At 37.2% G+C, this 19753-nt stretch overlaps 1 protein-coding gene across 2 annotated transcripts; it reads left to right on the top strand.

Annotated features, from left to right (window-relative positions):
- The first annotated feature begins 3455 nt into the window (after positions 1–3455).
- On the top strand, positions 3456–19281 carry LOC132635514 (LRR receptor-like serine/threonine-protein kinase FEI 1). Of its 2 annotated transcripts, none has more exons than XM_060351948.1 (14): positions 3456–3729; positions 7254–7482; positions 7910–8045; positions 8524–8595; positions 8688–8759; positions 9526–9597; positions 11737–11808; positions 11919–11990; positions 12596–12684; positions 13497–13652; positions 13767–14096; positions 15602–15847; positions 16365–16540; positions 18566–19281. In XM_060351948.1, exons 2-14 carry the CDS (start codon positions 7386–7388, stop codon positions 18776–18778), a joined length of 1803 nt encoding a protein of 600 aa, XP_060207931.1. In that variant the 5' UTR covers positions 3456–3729; positions 7254–7385; the 3' UTR covers positions 18779–19281. The 2 variants fall into 2 exon arrangements, with proteins under 2 accessions (XP_060207931.1, XP_060207932.1); XM_060351949.1 differs by having other exon boundaries at positions 3459–3729; positions 16407–16540.
- The last annotated feature ends 472 nt before the right edge of the window (positions 19282–19753 follow it).

Genomic DNA, 19753 nt, shown 5'->3' with positions numbered 1-19753 from the left:
GAGAGAGCAAGAACAAGAGAGGGGTTCGGCCCCTTCAAGAAAAGAAAAGAAAAATTTTAGCCCATCAATCTTGAGTTCAAAAATTATAATTTTCTTGTATTCCTACTAAGTTCAAGACCCTCTTCAACGTGATATAATTTTTGAGGCAAGAAAATCACTTTGTTGGCAAGTGGAAATTCTTGAAAAAGGTAAAGATTCTACTCTTTTTATCTTGGAAGAATTATATATATATATATGTTGTAGTATGTGGAAATGAATATAGAGTATGAAAATTGTGTTATAGGTATGTGTGTGTGTGGCCGAATATTGTTGTGGATGGAGAGGGATGAACAAAATTTTATTTAGTATGTTAATTGTGTTGTGGTGGCTTTGTGATGCAAATGGAAGAATACTAGTTCAAGTTGGCATGAAAATTGGTTGTTAAGTTGTTGTAGAAAATTTTGTGATTTTATTGTAGATTTATGTAATTATGGAAATGGAATTGTTAAGGTGCAAATTGTGGTTGTTGTTGATGAAATTGGAAGATGAAAAGTGTGTTGTGAATGTCGTGTCGAAGGTTGGAGGTTTCGGGTGAATTATAGTCTTGGTGGGATTTTTGTATATTTTGTAGAATGGTATGAAATGCTTTTGAATTGCACTTGAATGATCTTGAATTGGTAGTGAATATGTAAGTGTCGATATCGGCTTGAAAATTCGTAGTTGAATTGAATGTTGATGAATTATGTTGAAAGGAAGGTTACTAATGTTAGAATGTGTTTTGAATTGATTATTGATGTTATTGGTATGGTTGTTGGTATGGTTGTTGGTATTGTTGGTATGGTTGTTGATAAATTTGGCCGAGTTAAATTCTCGGGGATGTTGAATTTACAGGGGAGATGCTGCCAAAATTTCTGTAGACAAGTACTAGTTGAAAACTGAATTTCTAAGTACTTGTAGCTAATGTTTGGTAATTGATAATATTATTGTAGATATTTGGGAGCCCGAGACTTGAGTCGGGATTTGTTTGGCGAGTGATCGAGATTCGTTAGTGAGCGATCGAGGTATGTAAAGTTTACCTTTCTTTCCTTGGCATGATCGTTATGAAATAAACAAATGATATACATGTATGTTTCTAAGGACAATTCTACTCCTAGAGCCACTAGGATGGCCTATGTCTTTGATCCCCGTAAACTATCCCATATGGTTTGATACATACTTGTGATGTTCGAAGTTCTAGTCCGTTTCCGGATGTTGTTCGAAAAATATTCGATATGGTTAAAGTTTTGGATATATGTAAATATATTTGGATATGTGCATATGATTCTAAGGCTCCGTTTGATTTGCTCCATAATGTTATTTGGAAGTTTCTTAATATAAATGATACTTAAATTTCCAAGTATGACTTATGAAATATTTTCGGTTCGAAAGATTCTAGTTGGTATACTTCCGAATGATGTCCGAAAAAGATTTGATATGGCAAAAGTTTTAGATACATATATTTTGATACATACATATAATCTTAAAGGCTCTATTTGATTTGCTCCCTAGTAATGGTTGAAAGTTCCCCTAATATGAATGTCACTTGAATTTCCGAAAAGAGCTTTTGAAATGCTTTTAGAAAGTTCTGTACTTCAAAAGTTTGTAACTTTCGTACATTAACTCCGATTGACCCGAAACTGATTTCTGAGCCTTCGGATGCAGTAAATATATTTGTTCATCGAGTTTTGAAATTTATTTTTTTTATATGCATATGGTTTCCGCACTACTCTGCTCGTGCCTACTACTATGATATCGTTCGCCGGATCCCGGGCCGGTTTTGTGATCGTGCGCACCATGTATATTCGGCAGTATGATGTGTTACGGTTCCCGAGTTCCTCGCCGTAGGGCCGGGTACTGCTTATATACAGCGTTATGATGTGATATGGCATATGATATGTTCTGATGTTGTGATATGATATGATGATATGATATGTTCGGGGATTGTATGGAGATTTGAAACCTTCTGGAGTATGATGTGTTGTGGCGCCAGCGTCGGAGTGGCGACCACGTTTCTGAGCCTTATGCATGATTTTTATTTGCATTACTTATGTTTTTAAAACAGGTTTGATATACTGGTTCTGTAACCGCTTTCCATACTCTTTATTTCAGTTCTGATTTGGATTACTGTACCTCACGCTTTACATACTCAGTACATATTTCGTACTGACCCCCTTTCTTCGGGGGCTGCGTTTCATGCCCGCAGGTACAGACGTTCGTTTTGGTGAACCTTCGGTATAGGATACACATTCTGCCACTTGGAGTACTCCTTTTGATCCGGAGCTCATATTGTTGGTACATATCTTCTGTTATGCATGTTCTGTATATATATGACTATTGGGTACTGCGGGGCCCTGTCCCGTCATATGCTTCTGTTATGGTTTGTAGAGGCCTGTAGTCACATATGTGGGTCATGGGTCATGTTTGTTCGTTTCTGTTTATGATCTGTGCCTTAAGCGGTCCCGGTTGCTGTTATGGCCAAACGACCCATATGTTTGTACATGTTTGTATATGTGGGCGATGTGTATTCCGCCAGCCTACCGAATTTGATATGATATTTCTATACGGGCAACCGCTTAAGATGACATTTGTTCTTAGTATCTGATTGAAATAACGTATGTTAAGTCTGAATAAATCTTTGATATGTCGATCTGGTATGTAAGTCAGTTTGGGTGTCCAACTAGGGCTCCAGTCGCGGCTCACGGGGCTGGGTCGTGACATTTATAGACATGCATTATGGATCTATTATTTAGTTTAATATAGTAGTCATATGTTTTCATGATCATTTGTATGTATACTTATGTCGGTGGCATTGTTATGTGTTTATGAGAGTTTGTTATAACTTTTGATTTAGGTTTATAAGTATTAGCATCAGTTCTCATATATCTGGTTCGCTTGATCAGGTTAAGGCATCGGGTACCGGTCCGCCTCACCAAGATTTTGATGCGGAGGGTTTGATCAAAATGTGAATAACAACTTATCGGAGAAACTTAGTATGGACACAAAGATTGCAACTCTACGAATATTGTAGAGTTCCAATTATCTTTATAATGTAATTAGATATTTGTGAATTTGTCATAAATGATACAAGTTGGGATTATGATAAAATATTTAATCAAATCTACTCCCAACAAGATATTGTGATGTAAAAGGAGAATTTAAATTTAATACTTAAGGGACTAATTTAAACTCACCACTACCAAAAACAAGGAACTATTTTTATCATCATCTCAGTGTAGAAAGGTTTGGATATGAGAAAGTACCTCGACCAAATGTACTGTAACTTGTACCCACCAAACCCCCACGCCAACGTCGGTTACACGCTTGAGTAGTCACTTCTCTCACGTGCCAAAACCACTTCACTCTCATTGGTTCTCACACACTCTTTTAATTTTTCACAGCAAAACACTCTTTTCTCCAAAAAAAAAATCTCAAATCTACCTACATTCTATTTAACAATAACAACAACAAACTATTTTCTTCTGTTAGATAGATAGATAAAGAACTGCCAAAAATCAACACTCTGTCATAAGCAAACCTTAGCCTTTTCTTTTATTTCTCTCTCTAGTGTTTTTTTTTGTATTACTGTACTTCATATTCTACTTTACAGCTCAAACTTCCATTTTCCCATCTTTCTTTGTCTTTACTTTTTTTTTTTTGAGTTAGAGAAACGTTTAGTACTCACTTGCAGATCGAATCTAGCATTTTCATCAGGTATTGTTTTTTTAACTTTAATGTATGTTTAGTATGATGTTATACTGGTTTAATTTCTGTTTGTTAGTTTAGATGATTCTTTCTTTCTTTTTTTTTTTGTTAAGAGATTTTGTTGGATTGTACTGAGTGCTTAGATGGGGGTACTTTGTTGTGGCTAGTGTATGTTTAAAGTTTTGATCTTTGTTTGTTTGTTTAGATGATTCTTTCCTTTGGAAATTTTGGTGGATTGTACTGACTGCATTAATGGGTGTACACTGGTTTTGGGATTTGGTGAAGGTGGGTTTCATTTTTTGCATTTTCAGGTTCTTGATTTTGGGTGTGCTTGTGTTAGTGTGTGTATAAAGTTTTGATCTTTATTTGTTTGTTTAGATGATTCTTTTCTTTGGAAATTTTGGTGGTTATACTTAGTGCTTAAATGGGTGTACACTGGTTTGCATTTTCAGGTTCTTGATTTTGGTTTTGTTTGTGTTAATGTGTGTATAAAGGTTTGATTTTTTATTTTTATGTTTGTTTAGATGGATCTTTTGTTGGGTTATACTCAAGGCTGTGATTGGTGTACATTGGATTTGGGGTCTTATGTATGTGTCCGCTTTTTTTGGGATTGTTGAAACTTTGTAGTTTCAGTAGATGAATTTTTGTCTTAGGGGGTGAATGTATTCCGGTGAAATGGAAATATACTTTTAATGCTCTTATTTTTGGTTCAGGATTGTAATTGGTTTGATTTATGGTTAGGGCTTGAGCAGTTAAAGGTTAAACATATGCCACCATTAGGATTGTAGGAACTGGTTATTACATGTTAGAAGGTCGTTATATTAGAAATTTCCTTGTCAAGCTACATGAAACAGATTCCTAGTAGTCCATGGAAATATTATTGCTAATTGACTGAAGTGAGAAGCACGCTGATCAGTTAATTTAATAAGATGGGAATTGACACTCGATTTCATTGGCACCGTGCAATTGATCCAATTCAAATGCTTGCTTATTCAATGAGACTAGTGAAACCGACATTCGGAAATTGAGTCTCTCCACAAGAATGGTAATTAATATTTTATGAAATCGCCATTAGGAAAGAGAATTGTTGGGTGCAAATGGTTTCTTCAAGAAAAAAGAAGGCATTCTAGGGGTTGAAGCTGCAAGGTATAAAAGCTCTGTTAGTTGCGAATGAGTTAATTTTGATGGTGTTTTCTTACATGTTAAACATATCTCTTTGCATGTTTTGCCTGTTTCAGAAGTCATGTACAATTTGAAATTGGAACAACGTTATGTTAGGACAATTTTCTTATATGGAAAACTTGTGGAACAAGTATATATGTAACAACATGGAGGATTTGAAGTTAAAAGGAAATGAAAACAATGCTTGTGTAGGTCCCGGTCCAACTGTTAAGGTATTGTTCGCTTTGGACCTAGGTCCGCACGGATTTGTTCCTTGGTTTTGACCCAAAAGGCGCCTCAATACTAAGTTACTCGGACTCTTCGAAAGTGTTGCCGCACCTGTGTCGGATCCTCCAAAAATACACTACTTTTGAAGGATCCGACACGCACCCGACGACATTTTAGGCGAGTCCGAGTAACTTAGCCTCAATAGACGGTTCTGAACTCTTTCTTATTAGGTCTCTAACTTTTTTCTCCCATTCCGATGTGGGATTCACCTAAGGTGTAATGTTCACCCTTCTTCAAAGGCTTGCCCTCCGTCGTGGACATCATGCCCCTTTGGGACTCAGCGCCTTCGCTAAGGTTTGTGCCACCACCGTACTGAGGAAGAGTCTTGCTCTGATACCATCTGTAACGGTCCTGGTCCAACTATTTAGGTATTTCCGCTTTTGGGTCTAGGCTCATACTGATTTTTCTCTTGGGTTTTAACCCAAAAGGTGCCTCAACAATTGGTTCTGTACTCATTTTAGGTCCCTAACTTTCTTCCTCCATTCCAGGCAGTGAGTACCTATCTTGCTGCTATCTTTAGGTTATCAGCTACCTAGTCGCCCTAGTAAGAGGAAGAAGGTAGGTATATGCCACATGTACCTTATTCTAGTCTAGTTGGAAGTATTATGTATGTAGTGGTGTGTGTATGCCCATTGATTGTCCAAACATTCTACAACAATGAGTGCAGTAACCCGATATGTGGCTTGTTCGGGTAAAAACACATAGGGCCACTGACGAGCTTCGAAATGAATTTTCAGATACTTGAAGTACTCCAAACACTTGTTTAAAGTTTGGAAAATATACTAACACTTTGGTTGCTTTTGTAGACTCACTCTGTTTGTTGAGCTTAGTCTTCATTTCCTATGATAGATAAAGTGCCATTCACTTGACTATAGATCAGATATACCATGATAAAATACATTAATGTGATGTGTCACTTTATTGGGGAAACCAATGCTGAAGGAAATGTCCATGTTTAGAAGATAAATACTAGATACAATCTTGCTAACATGTTTACAGAGTCTTCAATTGCCAAGATCAAGCTTTGCTTGAAATTGATTAGTATTTATGAAAAACTATTTGGCCCATTTGGGCTTTTGTGGAAAAGGTGGATTATATTTACTATATCATCCAAAACTGGTTGTATCATGGCATATTCTTAGTATTGTTGGCCAATATTTGGCCAAACGATTTAAGCACTGTTGGTCAAATATTTGCCAAACAATAAACTAAGGCTATTCTTGGGAACAATCTCCGCTCACTTTAGCATAATGTTTCTAGGAGAAGGGAAACTGACAGATCAATTTGGAGATTATGGTCACTTTCTGAAGACAAAGACCTGAGAGTTAGACCTTTAGTTTGATAGGAAGGGCATGATTCTGTAGTTATTCTCTGAAGATAAAGAGCTGAGTCTTAGACTTTTAGTTGGAACACTCTTGAATAGTACTCTTATACATTGATGTTAAGGTTAATAAAAAGATAAGAATGAGATGATTATCCTTGATCAACGAAGGTTTGACAATCTCCTTGGGGTTGGTAACGTGAATGCAGCAAGGTCCAGGCAGCTAAGTAGCATTCTTCTGAAACTTGTGACAGGTTGCAGGGGCTATACTTCTTAATAAAAAGACTTGGAAAATCAGTAGTCATCTTCCTTGATTCACACTGTTCATATATATATTTCTATCATTCAGCTGAATTCTATCAACTAAACTTGTTTGCTGTATTCTACCATAAATGTGCTTTGTACCTTGTGCAAACTTTATTGAAGATTTGGTTATCAAGAATAATAGAAGAATAGTAATTTTCTTGGTATGACCATTCTACTCTATGTTTGGGAAGTTATTTCTAGATTGCCAGATGTAGCCTTCACATGGCGTATATGATTCCAGAGGATAATTTAATGTTTTCAGTGCACTCTTTGTAAGACAGAAGTGCCAACTGCATATCAATGTAGTGTCAAACGTTTGGAAATAATGTGCACTGATCTGTGAGAATTATCTATACATTTGCTGTTTATGTTTTTCTTCATTATTTCATTCATAATAGTTTCCTTGATCGTTACAGGATTCTTTCTAATATCTTTTGCTGCGTTTGTGTTCGTCCAGGGAGTATTTCTGATTTTCCACTGCTGGTTTCTTGGTGTTACATCTTGTTTACTGTATGTCAAAGGGAATCGCAGCGCAGGCTAGCCTGTCAGATGTGCTTCAGTAGCCTTATTATGCTTGACCAACGCCAAGATGGGCGGCTTCTTTTTGAAAATTCAGGAGCTGTTGATTTTAGCCGTGCTGTTGCTTTGCATTTCCTCAGGAGTTACGCTAGCTCTCAGTCCTGATGGTGCGATGCTACTCTTTGCTTCAGCATTTCTTGCTTGATTTTTCGATATAGTTTACAGGCTAGGCACTGTGTGAAATTTTAAGTGATGAGAATATGATAGATATTTAACAAGATGATACAATAGGTCCAGTTCCTTGGTCAGTTTCCCAAATCAAGTACCAGTATAATTATGTTATTTAGTTTGAGATGATTGTAAGGTGATTATCAATTGAAGCTTGTTTGCCTCTAATAATGGGATATTTGCAATCTTCTGTTGTTCTGGTGTTCTAATGCTGTTGAGTTTCTTTTCAGTTGTTACTTTATACATTACGTGAATCTAATGCTAGCACTCACTTTATAACTGATGTGTGTCACATATCTGAAGCTTGTTCCTTCTTGTAAGAGTTACACTTTAGTGCATACTCTAGACTTCTCTACATCTTTGCAGGTCAAGCACTCGTCAACTTTAGGACCTCAATACCTGGTTCAGATGGTGTTCTCGAGAAGTGGAGACCAGAAGATTCTGACCCTTGTGGCTGGAAAGGAGTACAATGTGACCCAAAATCAAAGAGAGTTACATCTTTGTGAGTTCTGTATTATTGTTAAAGCTTCTTTGCTGGTGATGGCATTGTTGTGGTTCTAGTTGTTTTTAACATACTAATTTTGGGCTCCATGATTCTGAAATATCTGAAACATTTTGATTAAAAATAACACTATATGAATGCTGAGAATCCCAAGTAGTTGGGATAAAGTAATTTCTGGATCAAATTCAATCTTTGATCTCTTAGAACTGAATTACAGCTGATATTGACTATATGTGGAAGTGGTTTTCGATCGCACTGTAGGGCTGATCCTCTAGCACCGTTTGACAGTGCTACTTGTCAAATGGCCGAATATTCCTACAAAGTCTTTAAGCAATTTTTGTAGTTGAGATTCGAGTTGCTTTCCACATTCTTGTATTGAACTAAGAAAAACTAATTTAATTCTAACACTTAACACTGACCTAACGTCATATTTAAGTCCACTATTGAACTACTAGAATTGTTGTTTTTGATCATCCAGAAGCCTCCCTTATCACAGACTGAGTGGACCCATTTCGCCAGATATCGGGAAGCTAGACCAGTTGCAGTTTCTGTATGCTTCGTTTCCCTCCTGTTCTCCGGTTCTCGTTTCTATTTATTGTCAGTACCACTATACTATGCTAACACAAATCTACGCAAATGCAGATTTCTTCATGATAATAATTTCTATGGGACAATACCTCCTACATTGGGAAACTGTACAAAGCTGAAATCCTTGTAAGTTATGCAATTGCACTTCTTTGGCGTAACCCGCATATTTAATTTTCTTCATTTATCGAGGTGCTTTAGTTTCTGTTATTAAGCTCTTGCATGAATATGAAGAACTCCAACTTAGTTTGCGTGCTTTTGTAGGACTTCCTAAGATACGATATACCTATTTCCGCTGCCCCACGGTCCCACCTCTTCCTTCTTCCCCTTAACCTCAGTACCATCTAAAATCGTACTAAGCCTGAACCACACCATATTCCCATGACTCAATTTTCAGAGGTAAGTTGGCGTTAATACTCTGGTTGGAATTTTGGGATCATTATCAGTTTGTTCATTAAGAGAATTTATGCTTTATATTATGGTTGATCCCCCTCTTGCTAGGTAACAAGGATGTGTATACAAACAGTAAAACTGGCATTTCGTTTTATGGAGGTCGAGCATAAAACTTTGAGTGCAAAATTCAATATCTCTATGGACAGTGGTTCACATTTTGTGGTCACACTCTTTTTAGTTCATGTATAAGTTAAATCACTTCATCCCCGTTCATATTGCACAACCGGGCTTGGGGTTGCTAGATGTTATAGTCCTTGGCTCCTTGCTATGCTACTAATCTTGATATGTAAAATACAATAAACTTAAGCCGTATTTTGGTTTTGATATGTTCAAGAGAGGTTTGCGTGGCTTTTTTGTTGGCGTTCCTCTAGAATTTCAAATTACAAAGTTATTAATGCACATGCTAAGCTGATTTGGTTGGAATTTTAATCCTATTATGCAGGTTTCTCCAGGGTAACTATTTAAGCGGACCGATTCCTGATGAGTTGGGGAACCTTCCTGAGCTTGAGCAACTGTAAGACTCTCCGTCTCATATTTTGGTTCCCTTTTCCGTGCATGCTATTCTGCATGCCTCAAGCACCCACATGGTCGGTTCACCTTAGTTTGCATAAGCAAGCATGGTATTTGGACAACATTTAGGTCTTCGTGAATGACTGTACCCATGCAACCAAAATATCTATAATTATATACATTCCTCTTTTTCATTTTTTGACTTTTCACAGTTTGTGCTGTGTAATCTAATAACTTGCTGAGCTTACACACCTTCCACCATAAAGGTTGGAGGTTCAAATGCCCACTATGTAATCTTCTACCTCTTTCTCCTTCCCTTTAGCCCACATGACAATTAAATAGAAATAAAAACTTCTTATTTCAACTAGATGTTTGTTGCTCCGTGGTTCTACTACCTACAGTCACCCTTATTTAGGCTTTCTTCAGTTTCTTCCAAACCTTTCTTCTCAATGCAAATAATCATGCTTTTGCTTGTCCTCCATCTCACACAAACTCCAATTCAATTGTATGTGCAAGTCTGAAGGTGTATCTTTCATATGTTGATTGTTACGGCCAGTGTTTCAAAAGGCAGGGGTGTAAGACGAGGCGTTTTATGTATGCCTGAACGAGGCATAAGCCCCATGGGTATTTAATTTTTAGTATTTTATAAAAGAATATAAAGTTTCAAAAAAAAAAAAATAGTTGTAAAATATATATATATATATATAATCAATATTTTTAAATAGTTAAATTTGCATAAAATTTTTGAAGAAAACTATAAATAAGTGAAAATATATATATATATATATATATATATATATATATATATATATATATATATATATATATATATATAGATGTGCTCCATCCTCACAAAAGACTGATCAAAACTATTTATTATACGCTACTTACAAGAACACATGACTTTCTTTACTTTTTTTAAGATAGTAGAAGAAAAGATAAAGAATTGGGAAAGAACATAAATTAGAGCATTTAGCAACAAAAAAAGGTCTTGACTTTTATTTTAATGGTTCAGTTCCTTTTTAAAACATTTGACTAATTACAAGTTCACTGTTGAATTTCAAAAAGTTGACTTGAGAATTTGGGCGTTATATTAAGGACTTATTTGACAAATTTCGTTTTAATTTGAAAAAGTTTTCTGGGTTAAATTGCCTCACACACCCAGGTGTACGCCCCAAATTGTTGGGTGTACGCCTTCTAAGACTTTCGCCTCCCACCATCGCCTCGGAGCATTTTTAGTGCGCCCCGCCCCAGGGCTCGCCCCGAAAACGCCTTTTAAAACACCTCGTTATGACATACTACACTCTATTGTCCTAAATGGCTCAGCCACTTTCCTGCCTGCTGTCATCTTCCTTTCTAATTTGACAACCCCTCTTGTGCATTTTCCCTCCCTCTGAGCATGATGAGCCTTTGGAATGAGAGGCAGCTGGAGATTCATTTGTTCTATTGTCATTGCTCCATTGTCTGGACCGGTAGGTCTCATGGTGGTGTAATGTCCTCTACTGACACAATGACTGGTGCTTCTGCTTCACACTCTAGCATCATTGTGGTCTGAGATAACTGGAGGATTTCATGAATTAGCTCTGCAGGATTTATAGTGAAGAAGGACCATCATATCAACTGATTTCTTTTAGATTTCTCATATACTAAGGATCTGGTTCTTGGAGTCATGAGTGTTTTTCTTGCTAGACTGGTACAACCTTTCTTTTCACATTAAAGAGCAAAGGGAAGTCATGCATACTTTACCTCTTTACCGTTCAGGAAATGCAGAGAAACCTACAACAGCAACAACATACCCAGTGTGGTTCCACAAGTGGGGAAATGATCTTAAGTCGTCCCCCTTAACCACTCGGGCAAACCACCCCTAAGCGGAGAGAAACCTAATTGAGAAATAAAAGGCCTTACGAGCAGTTTATAAAAAAATAAAAAATAAAGAGGCTTTAACAGAGGAAAAATTGTCATTTTCGCTTGTGAGTTAACAATTGAAAGCTTGATTAGTCTGGGTGAATTACCTTTTATAAACTTGTAACTTCTAATGCATATTTAATTTACCTTTCTTATTTCTATGCATGTGATATATCGTTGAGCTTAGTAATTACTTCCACAGTGCAACCAATTGATGTTGGTTTATTACTTTTGCCAGAGACCTTTCAAGCAACTCTCTCAGTGGAATCATTCCACCATCCCTTGGCAAGCTGAACAATCTTGGCACTTTGTGAGTAACCTACAAGTTCTTTTGACTTACCAATAAAGTGTAAAACATTTACTTGAGGGGTGAAGTTGAGTTATGCCTCTGAATCAATATTTGTTGTTCAATGTTTACAGCAACGTGTCGACAAATTTCTTGGTTGGGCAAATACCTTCGGATGGACACCTTGCCAACTTTGGAAATGATTCGTAAGTAACACCATTACAAAAGTTCCTTCGTGTTAAGTGCATTTGGATTTTCAAGGCATCTACGGAGTCTGTATTACTTATAATCTTGTCTTTCCTCACATACTGTGTTTGGTTTATTTATTGTCGACAGAACTAATGCATGTCTATACCGTGTGCGGCATGTTTATCAATTCCATATTATTTCTTTTTCAAGTGAACGTCCTTCTTGTGTTGCCCAACTGTTTGTTTTCAGGAATCCACCAAAGGTTGTAATCAATTATGGGATGACACTGAGGGTGTTGGCTTAAATGCCAATTGCGTTTGAAATTAGGATTGAACTCCTCAAATTCTTGAAAGTCCATAACCACACTGATTAGTAAACTGTGTATTAGTGAAAATGAAGGGTATAGTAGTTGTATCCTTTGATATGACCATTTGCCTTTAATACTACTATTTTCTTGACTAGTACCCATCACTAAAAAGGGGAGAAGGACTTGTGCACAAAATAGCTTGCTGATAGGATTTTGACCTGAAAGTTGTAGTTGACAACTTAAGCATTGTAGTTGACAACTTAAGCACTTATTGGCATGGATTTTATTTAACTTCTGATTTTAAATTTGTGACAGCTTTCTTGGAAATCGTAACTTGTGTGGCAAGCAAATCAATCAGAACTGTAACAATGGAGGTCCTTCATCTCCCGGGTCCCCGGTTTCAGGTAAAAGTTGACCCATTATCAACATAAAATAATAGTCAGATATCAAGTCCGATTTTCTGTCTGTAAGGGTAAGCGCATATGGCAATATTGACAGAATCATTTCTCATATGCTCAAGGACACCTCCTGACAGAATCATTTGCCCCCTGGGCTTAGTTCAAATGGCAAAGATTGAGAGAGTTGTGACTTGAGTCACACGTTCGAGCCCTTCGCCATGCGAACTAGGCCTGGTATTTAAGTGGAGAAGGGGTAGAGGGGTGGATCCATTATCCCAGAGTTTTGAAGGTTGCCGTTGGTCCTAAGGGTTCGCCCCACCAGATTTGTCGGTCATTACAAAAAGGACTCAATAGTGTTTCAGCTGCTAAACATAACAACTTGTCCTTTTCTGAATTTCCTATATCATGTAGACGAGAACATGACATGTACACATCCTTTTATAGGAGGTTACATTCTATATTTCTTTGTTCTTTTAAAAATTAATGACTTAGTATATGGTTTTTTTTCTTTGTAAGTATCTTCATATTCTTAACTTTGAATTTGTATAAAGGTAATTCAAGGTACTGCAATAGCTACACTTGCTTCTTGTTTTTGTGTGATTTGTATTGACTAGAATGTCAAATGATATTTGTAAAGGACTTGTTCATCTGTCAGGCTCTATCAAGAAAACTTTTTACTTCAAATGGCGGAATCATTTAAGTATGCAGACCTCATAGTTTTAAGTAGCAGCGCTTTCCCCTATTTTTTTTCTTTTCATTATTTCACTTCATTCCTTTCATGTTACCTGGTAATGTCTCATACTTTCCATTTTTGTCAGCCCAAAACCAAAGTAAGAATGGTCGACTACTTATAAGTGCATCTGCCACTGTGGGTGCGCTGCTATTGGTGGCACTCATGTGTTTCTGGGGCTGTTTCCTCTACAAGCGACTGGGAAAAAATGACGGCAAAACTCTTGGGAAGGATATTTGTGCAGGTCTTTATCTAGAACCTATGTAGAAATTACATTCTAAAGTTCTTCATCTTTATTTGCTTCATGCATTTAAATTCCTTGTATAAAGGCTTAACTGTCCAAATATTAAATTTTCAGCATCGATTGTGATGTTTCATGGAGATTTGCCCTACTCTTCAAAGGATATCATCAAAAAGTTGGAGACACTGGATGAACAACACATAATTGGTTCTGGGGGGTTTGGAACTGTTTACAAGCTTGCAATGGATGACGGCAATATATTTGCGTTGAAGAGAATTATCAAGATGAATGAAGGCTTCGATAGATTCTTTGAAAGGGAGCTTGAAATTCTTGGAAGCATTAAGCACCGGTATCTGGTAAATCTTCGAGGGTATTGCAATTCTCCAACATCAAAGCTGTTGATTTATGACTTCTTATCCGGAGGTAGCCTAGATGAAGTTCTGCACGGTGAGACATACGTCCCTTTGTCAAAATATGTTGTGGTCAACAATTGGTGAAAATATGTGTTATTTTGCGGATTCAGCACATTAGCTGGGTTTGGTGAGAATTTCTGGCATTTCTCTTCTAGTTGGAAAATTATTTGAGATTTTAGCAATCTTGATATTCATAGCTCAATAGGGTTGGTTATCTTCCGTTTAGAGCACCCGATTGAACTTTGGGTGTTTTGGCTCAGTTGGGAGATAAAACGGGCAATCTAATAGTAACAGTAACAGAGACAGAAATTATATTGGATATGTGCTATTGTGGAAGCATGAGGGACCTTCTGTTTTTCAAAGGCAAAATCCATATGCAGATAAGAGCAAACATATTAGACAGGGGTCTATTAAAAATGAGGATAAATTATGATAAGGGGTCACTTTCTACTGCTATCCTGATTGATCCAATCAGCGAAATAGTCTCAAAAAGTCTGGCAGATGTCACTGGGACAGAAGGGAATGCTGTTAAAGCAGTGTTTGATATGCAATTGATTGGAAAAATACTGTCAGCCTTTGGAGAAAATTTCTGAATGGGATTGACTAAGCTCTGCGTTTGATGTCCTAATGCAACTCTAAACATACATGGATTAGTACCCATTGGCTTGATCGAACAAATTTCTGACCTTTTAATACAAGAGCCGATAATGGAAAAAAAAAAAGCAGATAGTGATTACATCTTTGGCTGGTGCAGATGGCACTCTAGAGATGTTTTCACGTCTAGGTTGTTAAACTGTTCATTTCTTTGGAAATAGTGGAGATAAGTTGCTAACTGACCAAGACACTCTGATGGTCTGATGGCACTAAAGAATATCTTGGTGTGTCGTTGATGTTTCATGTGTTCTATATTTTGTTTAAATATTGCTATAGGTTCTTTTTGTATGATGATGACATGAGTTGAGCTTAAATGGGAAACATGGTCAGCGAGGATTCATATAGCCGAACCCAACTTGTTTGGGATTCAAGCAGTTGTTGTATTGCTGTAGAACTTTGAATATGGACTTTGTTTTTAAGAAACTTTGAATTTACATTTGAACCCCTTTGCTTTGGCTTACCAGATGGCTGGCTTGCAGCCCTTTTATGCCGCTATATTGCATGAGAACCACATCCACACTTACGGGAAATGACAGTAGACTAGTAATGTTAGCTAATCTTTATCATAGTATGGTATGTTCACTAATCCATGAAAATAAAAATGAATTGTCAAATTGGTTGAATATCTCGTTGAGTAACAAAATGAGTTTACATGTTAGGGAAGTGGACTGTGACATGATGTTTGCTTTCAGCATCTAGGGCGGAAAGCAACTCTTAGAGCAAAGAGCATAATAATAAAAAATGACAGTCCTTTTAAGTTAATTCATCTTGGTTGTTAAACTGCTGTTGCTGTTTTGATATTTTCACATCCTCAGGGTAGAGAGTTTTAGATTTGACTATTGCTTTTGGGTCCATTTAAAGCATCGTTTTTGATGTTCTATACAGAGAGATCTGAGCAACTAGACTGGGGTGCACGGCTAACTGTGATCATGGGAGCTGCGAAAGGGCTGGCTTATTTACATCACGATTGTTCCCCTCGAGTAATACACCGAGACATAAAGTCTAGCAACATTTTGCTTGATGGCAACTTTGAGGCTCGAGTATCTGATTTTGGACTGGCCAAATTACTCGGGGATGAGGAGTCTCACATCACAACAATTGTAGCCGGAACATTTGGGTATTTAGCTCCAGGTATACTCAATAATTAGACATCAACATCTTCTATTTAGGAAGTTGCAAATATTAAACTATGCTTGGAATGAATTTCTGCTGCTACATAGTCGTAACTGGGAGAGAGCAGTCTGATTTTCCTTTTTCTGTAACGGTTTCACAACTTCTTTTGAAGTACAAGATGGTTACTCTTTTGTCTGTAGAAGTTGCACCTGTGATGTCTTACATGCTTATTTTTCTTGATATTGACAAAAGATAGTATGGGCCTAGTTGAATGACAGAGGGAGGGAGGGGGAGAAAGTGGTTCCACTTCGAAGCTTCTCTTGAGAGTACTATAAAGTTAGGCATCGGAAATACTGATCTTTATGCACATTCATCTCTGCTGCATCAAGTTTTGTGACATGTGATGAGAGATTATCTATGTGCTTAAAGAATTTAGTTCTCCTTGCAGTGCCATGTGGAAATCTGATTTTATATGCTTTCATTTTGAGCAAGTGATATCTGCTTCACTTGGGATATTTCGTTGTTTGTTTTACAGCTTGTGTGTTTTCTTCTCTCTTCTACTTTTTCTTCTTTCAAGAATACATGCAGAGTGGTAGGGCTACAGAAAAGACTGATGTGTATAGTTTTGGAGTCCTGGTTCTGGAAGTCATAAGTGGAAAGCGGCCCACTGATGCATCATATATTGAGAAGGGCTTCAATATCGTTGGCTGGGTATGTTATGTCATTAATTATATCTTACTTCTAATCATTTAAGTTTATTCCCTCTTGGGTGAAACTCCTGGCATTCTTTTTACAAGGTAGCTACCTTTATTTTTTTAAAGCCTACAAATGTCAGTATGGCTATTGATTGGCAAGGTTAAGCTTATTGGGAAAATCTGACGAATGCATACAACATATAACTAATCCTTAAGGATGAAATAGGGTCTGGATAGGATGTTTCCACTGTGATTCGACTCCCGAAATCATCTTTGTAATTCAAATGGTATATGAGAATAACAAATTCTACATTAATGGTGTACTTAACTGCAGTGAGGACGTTTGTTCCTTGAACTTAAAGCTGCTAGGTAGGAAAATGAACGGTTTTCGAATTGCTACTTAACCTTATCTGATATTCTTTTCCTGTTGATGATGTCTATGTTTTTCTTCCTAAAGCAAGAACATAAAAACAACCTAACATAGCAGAAGCTGACAACTACCCAAAACCACTATATAGTGATTGATTCAAAGAGTAATTATTTACTGAAAAACTGATTGTTACCTAAACATAGCTAAAGGCATAATTAGTCTTGATGTATGTCACAGTTTACTAGTTTGACCTTTATCTTTAGTTATGCATATGATTTATCACGGTCTATTCTTTTTGGTTTACCAGAGTCCAAACTGCAGAGATGCATGTGAGCTTCACTTGAGGTCTCTATTTAGGCAAAGTTAAAATTACCTAAAGAAAAACTAATTGAGCTAATTGCTCATATCCATCTTAAATGTTTGCCCTGAAGAGTTTCATTGTAGTTTTCTGTTTACCTGAAGTATACTTATCTCTCGAAGATGTTTATTTGCCTATTGGAGTGCAATTATATCAGAAGCACCCATATTTGCATCTCGTGAGATCTTAAATGGGTAGGGCTGAAAAGTTATTTGCCACCGCCACCTTTTGCCCCAACCTCAATTCCCTTCCAGTTCCTCTTCCCACTGATTTTTCAGCTACTGCTGTACTCCTCCCTTGTCGGGGTGAGGGGGTGAGAATGATATTACCAAGGGAAAGAGGTAGAGGGAAGCATGTTGGGCGAGTAATTCCAACTTTACCCCTTTTAAGATTTGATGTGATGAGTGTTTTAAGCTGCATTTTTTGGACACAATAAACTAAAGGGGGTTGTTAGTTTCTCAACAAAGAAAAAGAGGTTAGTTTCTCAACAAAAAGAAAAAGAAGCAAATGAGGTTAAAAGGGCATCCCGGTGCACTAAGCTCCCGCTATGCGCGGGGTCCGGGGAAGGGCCGGACCACAAGAGTCTATTGTACGCAGCCTTACCTTGCATTTCTGCAAGAGGCTGTTTCCACGGCTCGAACCCGTGACCTCCTGGTCACATGGCAGCAACTTTACCAATTACGCCAAGGCTCCCCTTCAAATGAGGTTATTAGTTGAAAATGCATAAGGAGCGAACTGGGTATGATATGAGCACAAAATTATTCAGGTAAAACTTGCACTTGAGACAATCAGTAACGATGGTTTTGCAACGATATAAAACAGTATTAAGTCTTCCTGGCCGTTAGGTCATGAAAAATTATATAGGGACAATATAGACAGATTTTTAGCAGAATTAACTAAAGAGTGCAAATAGGAGAATGATGAATATTGACGACCCCCCCTCCAGGTAGGTAGGAAGAGGTAAGAGCCTGAAGGAGAAGACTCTTTATGCACCCAGACAATGCTAAGATCTAAATGCATATCATTGTCATTATGCACCTGACTAAACTGAATATCACCACTGATCAAATCAATTTTAAGAACAATTCAGAATCTATCTATAGTTTTTTTGTTGTTTGATCAAATCATGTGAAAACCCAAAACAAGTCGGATAAAATCATTCCAATTACCCTATTGAATTTTGCAAAAGAGTTTTTCCACTTTTTGTAGCTAAGTAGTCTGCCCAAGTAGGATGAACAGATCATATGGCTAGAATTGCAGGTATTTTATTCAGATCACTGGTCTTCTAAACCCTTGTCATACTCATCGTGCAGCTGAATTTTTTAGCGTCTGAGAATCGACGAATGGAGATAGTTGATCCGCTTTGTGAACGAGTACAGACTGAAAGCCTCGATTCCCTACTTTCAGTTGCCACACAGTGTGTATCTTCAAACCCCGACGAGAGGCCCACCATGCACAGGGTTGTTCAGATTCTTGAATCTGAAGTCATGACACCATGTCCCAGTGACTTCTATGATTCGGATTGAAGGCTCTAGCTGGATGTGAAGAAAATTAATTATTCGAGTTCGCATCTGCAATTTCATGCAAGTAAATAGAGGGGGGATCCAAGCATTTGATGGGATTTAAAGTCTGCAAAGATTCTTTGTTGTACTCTATTTATCAATTCTTTCTGCAGATATGTGACAAAAGAAGACCATTTCAACTGCCCTCATTCCTCAAGTTCAAAGTTGACAGCTAGTTATCACAGGTTCACCGTGCTTAATTCTATTTTTGATTTCATCATTTTGCTCCAGTGCATTGAGCTTTTATTATCACCAGGGGAATGGAATCTGTACGAGTCGTATGAGCAATCAAATCCCCGTTTCTTTCATTTGCGTTTTGTTTGTGGCCTCTCTTGCTGTAATTGTATATGTAAACAATTGAATTGATTTGACGTCAACCTTTTGCTAAGTTAATATCCTTTTTGTATATTATGCTTCACACAATAGCTGATACATCGGTTGACCGAAAGTATTTGCTTTTTTACTTACTTTTATTGATCTCTTTTATGGTAGTACAGATTCCCTTCCGCTTATGATGTCATGAAATGGAATTATATTCAGTGGATTTTTATGGATTGCTTGTGACTTCTAGTACAATTAGGCTATTTTGTTTGATATTTCATTGGATGTTGAAGTCTAGTTTCCAAGACTTCAACCATTCGTCGATTACAAAAAGTCATGGAGGTTTTACTTAAAGGTGGCAATGCAGTCGCAGGCCATTGTGACAATAGTATACAAGGGGCTGCTTTAACCAGCCTTCTTTAACCAGGCTTTTTTGTTTCTTGAGTTTCTATTTGATTGATCTAGGTTTCACGTATTTTCTCGTAGCTGTTTGATGTCAGTCAGAATCAGAGAAATCCGAAGTGGAACATTTCTTTGTATGAACAGGATGAATGTTCTCAATTGAAAGTTGCTGATGTTTGAGCAATTTTCTTCTAAATTTACTGTTCCACACAAATT

Source organism: Lycium barbarum, chromosome 4 (assembly GCF_019175385.1).
Source record: "Lycium barbarum isolate Lr01 chromosome 4, ASM1917538v2, whole genome shotgun sequence".
Lineage (NCBI taxonomy): Eukaryota > Viridiplantae > Streptophyta > Magnoliopsida > Solanales > Solanaceae > Lycium > Lycium barbarum.
Note: the sequence above shows the minus strand (reverse complement) of the source record. Positions and strands in the feature narration are given on the sequence as shown.

What these genes read in the sequence shown, in the direction of transcription:
- LOC132635514 (XM_060351948.1), top strand. Translation starts at nt 7,386, where the DNA reads ATGGGCGGCTTCTTTTTGAAAATTCAGGAGCTGTTGATTTTAGCCGTG. An exon ending in GCTAGCTCTCAGTCCTGATG is followed by an intron (nt 7,483 to 7,909) that starts GTGCGATGCTAC and finishes ACATCTTTGCAG; the next exon opens with GTCAAGCACTCGTCAACTTT. An exon ending in CCTAGATGAAGTTCTGCACG is followed by an intron (nt 14,097 to 15,601) that starts GTGAGACATACG and finishes TGTTCTATACAG; the next exon opens with AGAGATCTGAGCAACTAGAC.